We start from the raw sequence: 13,628 nt of genomic DNA, 5'->3' as shown, positions 1-13,628 counted from the left end.
TATATGCCTACAATCAGGAACAATGGAAAATGCCTACATTCAGGAGCAATGGTATATGCCTACAATCAGGAACAATGGGAAATGCCTACATTCAGGAACAATGGGAAATGCCTACATTCAGGAACATTGGTATATGCCTACAATCAGGAACAATGGGAAATGCCTACATTCAGGAACATTGGTATATGCCTACATTCAGGAACAATGGTATATGCCTACAATCAGGAACAATGGGAAATGCCTACATTCAGGAGCAATGGTATATGCCTACAATCAGGAACAATGGAAAATGCCTACATTCAGGAGCAATGGTATATGCCTACATTCAGGAACAATGGAATATACCTACATTCAGGAACAAAAGTATATGCCTACATTCAGGAACAATGGAAAATGCCTACATTCAGGAACATTGGTATATGCCTACATTCAGGAACAATGGAATATACCTACATTCAGGAACAAAAGTATATGCCTACATTCAGGAACAATGGAAAATGCCTACATTCAGGAGCAATGGTATATGCCTACAATCAGGAACAATGGGAAATGCCTACATTCAGGAACATTGGTATATGCCTACAATCAGGAACATTGGTATATGCCTACATTCAGGAACAATGGAATATACCTACATTCAGGAACAAAAGTATATGCCTACAATCAGGAACAATGGAAAATGCCTACATTCAGGAGCAATGGTATATGCCTACAATCAGGAACAATGGGAAATGCCTACATTCAGGAACAATGGGAAATGCCTACATTCAGGAACATTGGTATATGCCTACAATCAGGAACAATGGGAAATGCCTACATTCAGGAACAAAAGTATATGCCTACATTCAGGAACAATGGAAAATGCCTACATTCAGGAGCAATGGTATATGCCTACAATCAGGAACAATGGGAAATGCCTACATTCAGGAACATTGGTATATGCCTACATTCAGGAACAATGGAAAATGCCTACATTCAGGAACAATAGAATATGCCTACATTCAGGAACATTGGTATATGCCTACATTCAGGAACAATGGAATATGCCTACATTCAGGTACAATAGATTATGCCTACATTCAGGAACAATGGTATATGCCTACATTCAGGAACAATGGTATATGCCTACATTCAGGAACAATGGTATATGCCTACATTCAGGAACAATGGAATTTGCCTACATTCAGGAACAATGGAATATGCCTACATTCAGGAACAATGGTATATGCCTACATTCAGGAACAATGGAATATGCCTACATTCAGGAACAATGGAATATACCTACATTCAGGAACAATGGAATATGCCTACATTCAGGAACAATGGAATTTGCCTACATTCAGGAACAATGGAATTTGCCTACATTCAGGAACAATGGAATTTGCCTACATTCAGGAACAATGGAATATACCTACATTCAGGAACAATGGAATTTGCCTACATTCAGGAACAATGGTATATGTCTACATTCAGGAACAATGTGAAATGCCTACAATCAGGAACAATGGAATATGCCTACATTCAGGAACAATGGGAAATGCCTTCATTCAGGAACAATGGAATATGCCTACATTATTGAACAATGGAATATGCCTACATTCAGGAACAATGGAATATGCCAACATTCAGGAAGAGCTAACAAAATATAAGCATGTCTTATGCAGTCCTGACCCATAATTACTGACTTGAAGAGTGGGGGAGCAAAGAATGAAGAGGTTAATGTGCTTGACACTTGTGCCATGTTTTTTCAAAATTCCCCCATGGATGACAAAGTAAGAATCCAGACACGACCTATACTCTACATGTATGTGACTATATCAAGCATTCGATAATCATTAACCATGACATTTGAGGTAGTATTACGTGCAACACGTTATCTTTATGTGCAAAACACCTGTGCCAGATTATTTCAAAATACTGTTGTTTATGAAAAAGTGACAGCCCAGATATGACCGCCTATTCGCATGTGCATATATGCAGAACTCCATAATGATTAACCTCTAAGTGACCTTGACTTTCAAGGAAGGATGGGGTCATGTACAAGATACTTCCTATTTTTCTTCCTTAGACCTATTTTTTTTCAAAATCACATAATGCATTACAAAATAACAGACTGGACAAGAAAAACATTGATGCACAGACTGTGCAATTTTAATATGCCTATTAGTAGAGCTGCACTCTCACAGATTGACAGAACTGATGTGACAACTCTTTTTTATTTTTTGTCTTGGATTGAGCCAACTTTTGTGCAATGGTCTGGAAAACGGTGATATATAACGGTAACTGACAACGTAGGATCAGATCTCAGTTTATGTCTAAAAGCGTTACTAGCTCAGTAATAAAAATGTAATTTTCCACAATTTCAAGATAATTAAGATCTGTTCTATTGTGAATTACCATATATATCTAGATTGAAAGCACTGATGCAAAAATCAGCTGTTTTGTCAAAAATTGAATCAAATGCCAAAACTGTCAATCTGTGCGAGTGAAGCTTTAAGGACATAAAATGACTTAAAAATTTCTTTCAAGAGTTTGAGCTTTAATGATTATTAATAATACCTGAAACCTGGGGCGAGGCAATCCTCTAGGCTGCTAGGTTGGGGGTGCTGGTTCTCCAGGTAATGTTCCAGCTCTTTGCGCCCGATCATCAGATCCAGCACCACGTTCAGCACCTGGCTATGGTCTGGCTCCGCCCCCTCAGGGAAGGCAACTCCATCCAGACGGGTCTCTGTGTAGCCCATTTTTTGCAGAATTTCCCTTGCTCCCTATTGGGCAAACAATCAGGTTGTTCATTTGTGTTTAAATAACAAATTTGGCTTAAGTGCAACTTTATGTAGTCCTGTATGTACACAATTCAATATGATGTGTATTTATTATCTAATCATGTAGGGCTGTCATTTCACATAAATGACATAATGTATACAATGAAGAGTGTGACGAAAGAAATACTACAAGATTATACAAATGTTACCAACCATTAAACCAACTATGAAATGAGATCCCGAAGTCTATAGTGTAAAAATCAAATACTTGAATACATTTTGCAAACTTCTTTGCCTTAGATATAAAAAAAAATAATTGAAAAGATAAAAGTGTAACCTTTCATAGACAACATTGACCAATCATTTTCACCTTTACTGGTTCCACTCTTTCCCTGAAGATGGTGTTACTGAACTTGATCTGTCTCCACATATTGGAACGGTGTTCCGGGGGCTTGAGCAGGTGGCGGCCATACTTCTCCAGGATGCTCACACCTTGAGTCAGGCTTCTCACCGCATTCCTTGACTGCAATAGGGACAGTAAGAGGGTTATTCCTTGACTGATCATCATCATTACCTGGAGCCATAATTACTAACAGCTTCATATTTGAATTTACAATCAAGTGACAAAACCGCAAATTCCCGTTTCATTGTGACTATCCTTCTAGTCAAGTATTGTTTAATCAATTCAATGAATTTTATAACTATTTGAAATTGTACATTTCTTTATTTTTGTAAAACAAACAGAATAAATGATTCTTTGTAAGTTTATAAGAGTTTTTTTTGAGTCTAGACTTGGACTTGAGACTGTTCGCAATCATGGGCCAAAGGCTTAAGCTTGAATCAAAATCAACTACGGTAATTGGTATTAACTTTATTAACTAGTTTGTAAACATGCATTTTATATTCAGATTCAGTGCACACAGTTTTACGCTGATACAAAACATATGATATATAATTATGCATACTTTATTCACCCCAAAGGCTCATACTAATAGAAACATATTCTCTAAATTATGAAAGATCAGAAGATAGAAAATCTCAAAGGGGACAATTTACCACTTACATGGCAATGAATTTATTACAAGACAAAAGTCAACTCAAATAAATGACATCACTATCGACATATCAATAGAAATTCTGTATTGAATACATGTTGTATGTGATATAAATGCACAAAGTTACAAAACCTGAGAGTTGTTCCTTAACAGAGTGCCAAAATCCACACATCTGAACTTCTGACGGAAGGGAGTTTCAGCATACAGAATCTGTATCATCGGTCCTTTTGTCTCCGATCCATCAAAGATGGCTGCCGCAAGCTGCTGCCGGAATTCATCCATCTCCTCCATACTGAGATTGACTGGCTAATCAAACATTTTCGATGCTGTTAACTGAAAATACATTAAAAGTATATGAAAATTTTCATATAGTGATGGTTACTTTTGCCAAAATACATAGGAACTGTTTGAAAAAGTATTATAGTGATTTTCTTTTCATCGAATGTTATAAAGCATATTCGTAGTTAGGACCATACTCAGAAATGTGTATTACCAATTAAGCAAGATTAAATTGGAAATAAATAAAGAAAGATATATAAATTTGTAGCTTTTTTAAAACTTGTTATGATAAATTGCATTCGTGTAAGCATTCCAAACAAAATACATAATTTGAATAATAATTCCACATTAAAATTGTAATATATCTTATTCATAAATGTGCTATTGTCACTTGTGTCATGTATTGCTCACTTGTGTTTTCATATATTTTATTTACATGGATGAAATGCAACAGGATAATTTTAATATAAAGAAGTAATTATTAACCAAAAGAATGAAAACAATGTTTTTATTTAAAAAAAATGAAACTGGAAGATGGAACAAAAAACCAACAGTGTACTTATATTATTTTGAAGGCTTATCATTTTTTCGATTGTTCACTAACTTTTGCTTGAACTTAATATATTCTGAGATTCTAGTTTACTTGATGATTTTACCTCGGGGCTTTCATTAATTAAGAATTTGAAACTGGAAGTTTGAACTTCCTAACCATCAATATTGGAAGTTTTTCACTGATATGTGGAAGTTTGAAGTCTCTGGGATACTAATATGTTCTACTATTTTCAACTATAATAATTTTCAGCAATAACTCATTAACTTCCAACTTCACATTTTTTTAGAAATTATTTCATGTTACTTTAAGACTGATTGAAAATGTCCACATAAAAGCATACAGGTGAACTGGACCGGCAGTAGGTAAAATATACTGCTTTTGAGACCCCTCTACCGCTCTCCCGTCAAAATCTACCACTCTTGAGAAAATTGGCCTTAAAATTTTCTTTTAAAAACCTCAAAATTCTATCAACCATGCTAAAATACCTGTGTCAGTAATCTGCCACTTTAAAGAACATGGTGCAATAAACAACTTGTCAAATCACTTAACACTTCGGCCAAGATCGTTGCTAAGTTACCTGTACGGTACAAAAGACCACTTGTCAGCCTAATCTTTGTTAATTGGCATCCTACTAATCAGCATTTTTGTTAATCTCAAAGACATTATAAAACTGTCAAAACATGATAGAATAACATTCCCAAAGTGTTATTAATTATCTAGTGTGTAAAATTTTATGACATTTTTGTGCAAAAATTAATATACACAATTCTGCAGTCACTCTGACCTGTTTGGGCAGTCTGATTTGATTCATCAGCAGCTCTACTGAATATAAACTAGTTTTCACTAGTCAGAGGTAATATCCCTTCTGTTTCTCAATCAAAAACACCGACATTTGACAAGACTCTGAACCATGGCGTAATTTCCGAAACTCTAAAAATAGAAAAAAATATCAAGTTTTCGTTGACATTGTTTACATCATTATTTTTGACGGAAAAATAAAGGAATTAGAAATTCTACCATCTTTAAACCCAACTTACCGCTTTGGAGACCTAAATCTACCTTTCTGTCATTGCCAGAGGTTCACATGGATGATAAAAGTAACATTGACACCAGGTTTTGATATTTTTAACTTTCAAACCTTCAAATTTGGAAGCTTTCTAAAAAACTGTAAGAGTTTCCATGGCATCATTTTTGGAAGCCTTAGCCAATTTCTAGGTAGTAATATATTTTCAAAGTTTATTAACCAAAGCCCTGAAAACTAACAATGTCCCATATCAGAATAGGTGTCCCATTATCACCTGACCTTGAGCTTCTGGAATCCCTCCATTACATTCGGGTTCCCAGAACGCCCTTAATGTCAAACAAGTTGCAAGGGTTGACAGTAGCCCGTAAAAAAAGAACTCCAATTCATGTCAGCCCAACTGGCTCTTTTTGCTGTTTGTTGTGAACCTTAAGTAGGAGGTCACATGACTGTTAACCTCCCCCAAATCCCCTCATTTCACTTTCAGCAAGCTATTTTCAAACAAACTTAAACACCTAAGATTCCTGCATAACCTATACCGAAGTCTTTTTTAAATGTTAATCACGCAATCACGCAAACCATGGAGATAGCTAAACTGGAATCTCCACAAAAATGGATTTGACGGAACATCATGATGACTCACGGTCGGTGGAATTACCGAAAATCCGAAAATCCCCGTAAATACCGAAAATCCCTTCCATTCTCTGAGGTATATAGCGTTTTCTTTAATACGCCCGGATTTACTACTTTATTGTGTTCGAATGTTGTATGCCGTAATTGTTGGAGGTTGGAGAGGGGTGGGGAAGCCTGGGGAGGGTGGGGGTGGGGGTCGTGGTGACTAAAATCCGGGACCCCCTTTCATTTTCAAAAGTTCGTACAAAAGAAGAGTATGCGAGGAGGTTTAAAACTGTATTGTGTTTAAGTGGGTTGTATGTCGTGGTTGAGGTTGGTTGGAGAGTGGCGGGGGGAGTCGGAGGAGGGGGTGGTGGCTACGAAGAAGTCTCAAATACTACTTTCACATATCTCATTTCAAATTGTAGAGGTAAGGGAGGGTAGGGTCGTACCTTACCGTATACAAAAAAAGTATGCGAGGGTGTGTCCGCCGATATTTAATACTTCATTTTGGTCGTCCTGTATGCCAAAGTTGATGGTGGGTGGAGGGGGATGTGGAAGTCGGACGAGGGGGATGGCTAAATCCCGGGAAGTCCTTTTAATTTCATATATGTTAATGTTTTAACGACTAGTTCAATATCACATTTTATTGTGTTTGATTACTATAATTTCTAACTACAATTCATATGATACACAATACGAGTATCGGACGGTCATTCACATGAAGCCAGAAAACATTATAGTCAAATCACAATGAATAAGGTTGTATCAATAGTAGAAATATTACCTTTGAATCACTTGTACATAAGAAAAAGAATATCTAACAATTGTGTGCCTAATTTATACAATTGTTCTTATGTGTATCATAGCGATTTGTATGTGTCTCAACTGTTATGTGGAATCGCTTGGTATGTTTCATTGCACAATATCGCGAAGAAAGAAATGCAAATTGTACAATTTCACATAAATACAATCACTGTACCTAAATAAGAATCATCAACATATTTTAACATTTGTCATGACAATGATAGGAAAGTGTATTTAATGAATAAAGGCTTAATATAAGATTTAATATCATAAAGCATACTATTTAAATTCATACATGAAATATTCGTCTCAATATCGATATGGACATGTCATTGTGAGATATTGGTCCATGTCTGATACCTATCTGTAATGACACCCCGCTGTGACAGATTCTTATCGTGCGGTCAGTACTTGGAACCATGCTGTCACTGATGACTATAATACGATGTGTATTGAACCCCAATGGCGGTCAGGTTCAAAACGGGATGCTCCTGTGAACCAGAAATTAAATCTTGTATTTACACAAAGGAGTATTTGAAGATTAACTTTAAATATTGACTTATAATTATAATAGTTTTGTTCATCCTCACCTGATGTGAATATTTTTTGGAATGTATTTATGATTCTATTTCATATTATGTATAACCTATGTCATACCATGTGTTTGTTTATTTATTATTCATTTGTGGTTAAGAAGATGATGTACGTTGTACAAGTCTTAATAAAATATCTGTTCTGTTCTATTTACACGAAGGTAACAAGTAAGAGTACGCGGTGTATGAGAGAAACATCTGAAGTCGGAATATTTATTTCTTAATGCAATGCAGTTCAAGAGTACATTGCACGTCAGTGTTTCTATTTATATATATATGTATGTTTTATCAATTATATTCGTATTGTTATTGGTATAATAATAGTACAATATAGATTTAGTGAATACATTTTAGGAAAAGCGTTGTAAGCATTTGCTTTTAAAGAAAGCAAATATGGATTTTAAAATTGACTAATTAAAGTCGGAACACCTTGAGAACGTGATATGTTAAATTTCACGTGTTTGGTAAAAAGGTGTGAATTCGCAGTACCTAATGAAAGCGCTTGTTGATATATCAAAGTTAGAACCGTGTAATGAGTGTTTGGAGCAGAATTAACACCTTGGCATGGCTTGAGCACAATCGCCAGATTGTCAGTATATATAAAGGTGTGGTCAAATATATTGCATGTATGTTGTGTTCACTCTTGTTATTAAAAATGAAGAAAGTTGCAATTTTCGGGGACAGTCACGTCTGGCGACTAGGCGCATTCTGCAATGAGGACCTCAAGGTGCGTTGTTTTTTCATGTTCACTCACTATGTACAGTAAAACCTAACTTCCTATTTAGTTAGCTTACATCGGCGATTTATACGTGTTTGTTTCTAGTTGTCATATAACGACATGCCAATATACTCGTACTAAAAAGTTTTAGGATGGTCAATCTGTGAGAGTGCAGCTGTTTACAAAAAGTCTAGGGTCACGGACACTACGGACCATGGACATTACGGACCAGATTTAGGGACACTACGGACCAGATTTAGGGACATTACGGACTATCTTCAGAAACTTACGGACCATGATTTATAATGTTTTTAAACAATTTTTTTAATTTATTCACTCATTGGTCTTAAATTTGTTAATAGAAACTTGAATGCTCAGTATGACAATTATCTCTAATGTAACTGAAAAATCCCCAGAAATTGCCAGTTTTAAACATCAGTTTGCAAGAATTGCAACACACGTTTTCACACGTTGTGAACGTTGGCAACATCTACGCTGTTGTACAGGTATAACAGTTTCTTACAAGATTGGATGATGAACTTGGTAAACATATAACTAACATAGATTTCAAATTTTGACAAATTTCAGTTCCAGTAATGATTAAAACTGATTAACCAATAGCTTGTGTTTAAAACATCATTTTAACATAGTTGTTATAAATAAATAGGTCTTATACACCTTTTGGAATTTCACAAGATTTTATATTGAACCATTGATGTATTCGAATTTCACGGGATTTTTCATAGTTATATGGAAGATATAACGTCATACGGAGCACTCATATTCAAGTATTTATTAACAAATTAAAAACTAATGAGTGAATAATTAAAAAAAAAATATGTTTAAATCATGGTCCGTAAGTTTCTGAAGATGGTCCATAGTGTCCCTGAATCTGGTCCGTAATGTCTGGTCCGTAATGTCCGTGGTCCGTAGTGTCCGTAATTCCTGTCACGATTTAATGACTCAATCTAATTAAGCGTACTAAATATTAGGTCTGAATGTACAATGATATATTATGTATTCATATGTGATGTTTAAGCACTTTGCACACTGTGAAATGTTACAGTCATAAATTGTGTAGTAATTCTATAATTGAAAGGCCGCATATATATTCTGTTTTGTATATATTATGTTTTACTTCAATTGAATATATACGGATGACAATTATTAAAACAATGTTGCAATGAGGTGATAATTGAAAAGAATATTACAAAGGCAACGACTGTGAAGCCATTTACAATATTAAATGTATTCTTTTAGGTGCCTATGGAGGTGCGTTTCTTTGGTGCGGGCGGGATGAAAGCTTCCAAACCCAAACCAGGACTTTTGAAACAGGTGAAGATGTACGGGGCGGACTTGGTGGTAGTGAGTTTGGGCGGCAATGATATCACAACTGCATCCGTACCGAAGGACATAGTGGCGGCCGTACTTGACATTGCCCAGGACTTCCTTGACAGTGGTGTATCTACCATCCTGGTGTTGGAGATTGGGGAGCGTGGAGCATTCCGGGACGGGTTGGGGTACAGGTCTTTTGCAAGCCAGCGCGCACGAATTAACCAGTTGCTGGGGAAGAGAGAGCTCGTTGAAGTTTTGCGGCTTCCCCACATACGTTTTCCAGCCGAGTTCATGCGGGATAAAGTACATTTAAATGAGAAGGGACTGAAAAAGTTGTTTTATAGAATTAGGTCGGCAGTGTGCCGGTACATGTAATTGTGCTCGTTTCATTCGTCAATAATGTTAATTTGTATCTGTTCATGTGTTCAGCATAATAAACATTGCAGGAAAATTACCAAACGAAAATTTCCCATTATATGGAGTTACATCAAATTCATGCATAGGCGCATTCAATTGTTTGTTGTGGATTTACTGTGCGCCATTGTCCGGTACAAAAAAAAAAAACATTGTCATTTTAGATGTTATGTGTTTTATTGTATGTCTTTTTGTTCATATAATGTGTTTTTAAAATTATGTAACATTTTGTATCATTTTTGCTCGTGCCATGCTGTGTCTACTCTGGAAAACATGTCATACCTTTTGAAGTGCTTGCGCGTGAGTTTGTTGCTGCAGAGACCCGCCGTGAATCCCATTGTAGGGAAACTTCAGTCGCACTGAGGTGGTATATCTCTCAGCGCAACTCACGTCGCAAGTGCAACTACTCCTTTTTCCAAATTGCGTTAACCTTTTGTCGTCCTCGAAAACCATGCGCCAATAATAAGCAATAATAGCGGCTAGCTGATGTCAACATGCACTTTTATGTCAAACGATATACATGGTGCATTCAATTTTGGGGTGTACCATTTATGTCAGAGCTAGACAATCAGTGAAACCCATTTAAGCGCGTGAGTTTGTTGCTGCAGAGACCCGCCGTGAATCCCATTGTAGGGAAACTTCAGTCTCACTGAGGTGGCATATCTCTCAGCGCAACTCGCGTCGCAAGTGCAACTACTCCTTTTTCCAAATTGCGTTAACCTTTTGTCGTCGTCGAAAACCATGCGCCAATAATAAGCAATAATAGCGGCTAGCTGATGTCAACATGCACTTTTATGTCAAACGATATACATGGTAAATTCAATTTTGGGGTGTACCATTTATGTCAGAGCTAGACAATCGGTGAGACCCTTTTAAGCGCGTGAGTTTGTTGCTGCAGAGACCCGCCGTGAATCCCATTGTAGGGAAACTTCAGTCTCACTGAGGTGGCATATCTCTCAGCGCAACTCACGTCGCAAATGCAATTACTCCTTTTGTAAACGGCCAGCAATAAATACGGTTAGCTGATGTCGACTACATTTACTGGGATGGATTATTCCATAATCATCGCTTTATGATAAAATATTTCTCTATATCGCATCAACAACAAATAAATAAAAATAGTTCAGGAAAAGTTCATGAAGAGTTCGAACTTGCTCGACAACATGACATGTTACAGGCATATTTTCCTCGCGTTTCGCTTTCGAGTCTTTGAGGTACGCATGAAGTAACAACTGTACTTAAAAATGAAAAAAGGGTGCTTATGTTTTCAGTTTATGTCCCCCTTCAGCGAAAGCTGAGACATATGCATTGACGTGACATTCAACAGTACTGCCAACAATGTCACACCATTATACCTATCTTTCTAGCCATGGGTTCTTTGTATGCTTTGATTGATAATTGACAGTCATTATACAACTGTTTTGTCAACTCAGTTTTACATATTGTACATAAGTTTTATTTATTTTGTTTTATACACTGAATGTTCAGGCTATCATATGTGTATTTAACTTCTATTATTATACATGCTTTACATTTGCCACAACCCTTGCGCGTTAGTGCTACATTGCTGCTGAAGAGAGCCATTACATAGCTCTCTTACGTGGACTTAAAACATTGCATTTCTGTATGATTACTAACCCATTTAAATGCTGGTGTGCCTTTATGTGAATAGTTCTAAAACGGGATATTAAGGTTTATAGAAAAATGTTTGTGAGCTAGATAGGTCTATATAACAAACAAGGTACAGTTCACGAGTACCGTCATAGTGGCAAGATGGTTGTTAATTACCTTTAATTCGAACATATCACTTTACGGTCATTCCCGTGAATGTTTCGGCAGCCTAACTGTTTTCGCAGAATAGGATGATTATTTCAAAATAAGTATCGATTTCTTTCGGGATTAATTGATGAATATTTTTAACATTGCATAAGCAGTCCGTCTTAAAATAGTACGAAATGAAAGTCCATAAGGGAGGGTTATTTTCAATTAGACCAATTTTTTATGATTTTTTGAAGATGCTGTTGCATTTCAATGTTCTCTGAAGCTGTAGTACGTAACAAATTAGGAATGTGTTGAAACTTCTTCAACTAAATGAGGGTAGGTTTTGGGTGGGGGTGGGGGATGGGCCATGACGACAGCACCTCCTCGTGGTGTGGCCTGGATATGGCACAGTGAATGAACAATCTGTTTTTCATCTAAATTAGAAAAAAAAATATATATAATACAAATCTTTGGTCCAATTCAAGTCCACATTCATCCTGCCATAACTGAACGCTCTCATATGGTCGAAAATTAGCAATATCACTTCGCTTAAGATCATCCTCTTTCATATAATATACCACTTCGGGACATATGGCATTATAATAACCGCCTACTCAGCCCCCGAAGGTGAACAGACCTCGGCTTACGCCTCGGTCCATATACACCTTCGATGGGTAAATGGCCTGTCCTTATTATGTCATATGGCCCTCAGTGGTGTATTATATTAAATTTCTTTAATATCGTAAACACTGACGTGCAACGTACTCTTCAACTGCATTACACTAAGAAATAAATATTCAGACTTCCGATGTTTCTTTCATACACCGCGTACTCTTACTTGTTACCTCCGTGTAAATACAAGATTTAATTTCTGGTTCACAGGAGCATTCCGTTTGAACCAGAACGCCATTGATTGGGGTTCAATACACATCGTATTATAGTCATCAGTGACAGCATGGTTCCAGGTACTGACCGCACGATAAGAGTCTGTCACAGCGGGGTGTCATTACTGATAGATAACAGACATGGACCAATATCTCACAATGACATGTCCATATCGATATTGAGACGAGTATTGCATGTAAGTATCTAAACGGTATGCTTTACGATATTAAATATTAGATTATGCCTTTATTCATTAATAACACTTTCCTATCATGACCAATGTTAATATGATGTTGATGATTCGTATTTAGGTGCAGTGATGGTATTTAAGTGAAATTGTACAATTTGCATTTCTTTCTTCGCGAGATTATGCAATGAAACATACCAAGCGATTCCACATAATAGTTGAGACACATACAATTCGTTATGATACACATAAGGACAATTGTATAATCAACTCCCGCTTGATACCAGTTATTCACCTTTCTCGACACACAACTTGTTCACAATACACAATTAATTATTATTTATCGATTAACTTATACAGCACCATTTCTATATACACGTTCAAAGGCGCTTTCAACAATATAAACTGGTAACTAATTACAAGCAATATCAATACAAAAGCTATTAAACAATCAATGTACGACATATTAAAAATCAGAAAATCAATTAAAAAATATAATGTGATATCAATTGAATTACTAGTATGAAGTTAAAACATTAAATATCAATATCTACGATAACAAAATAACTCCAGCCCATGTAATGTACACAACTTCTGTTTATCTTTATTACCGTCTGCTGTCTTATAAGATCACACATTTAAATGT

The 13,628-nt window shown here is 36.2% G+C and overlaps 1 protein-coding gene across 4 annotated transcripts in view; it reads right to left on the bottom strand.

The window, feature by feature from the left end:
* The window catches only part of LOC128243102 (uncharacterized), a 40,894-nt gene that overhangs the window by 26,580 nt on the left and 686 nt on the right, over window positions 1-13,628 (bottom strand). For 2 of the 4 annotated variants that reach the window (XM_052960630.1, XM_052960633.1), the window contains exons 2-5: window positions 5,434-5,579; window positions 3,950-4,150; window positions 3,133-3,285; window positions 2,560-2,765 (exon numbers count right to left, since the gene is read on the bottom strand). In XM_052960630.1, coding sequence (XP_052816590.1) covers window positions 2,560-2,765; window positions 3,133-3,285; window positions 3,950-4,108 — 518 coding nt within the window. In that variant the 5' untranslated portion in view covers window positions 4,109-4,150; window positions 5,434-5,579. Of the gene's footprint in view, window positions 1-2,559; window positions 2,766-3,132; window positions 3,286-3,949; window positions 4,151-5,134; window positions 5,221-5,433; window positions 5,580-13,628 lie in introns of those variants that run through there. The other 2 variants (XM_052960632.1, XM_052960631.1) reach the window with 2 other exon arrangements.

Source organism: Mya arenaria, chromosome 8 (genome assembly GCF_026914265.1).
Source record: "Mya arenaria isolate MELC-2E11 chromosome 8, ASM2691426v1".
NCBI lineage: Eukaryota > Metazoa > Mollusca > Bivalvia > Myida > Myidae > Mya > Mya arenaria.
Note: the sequence above shows the minus strand (reverse complement) of the source record. Positions and strands in the feature narration are given on the sequence as shown.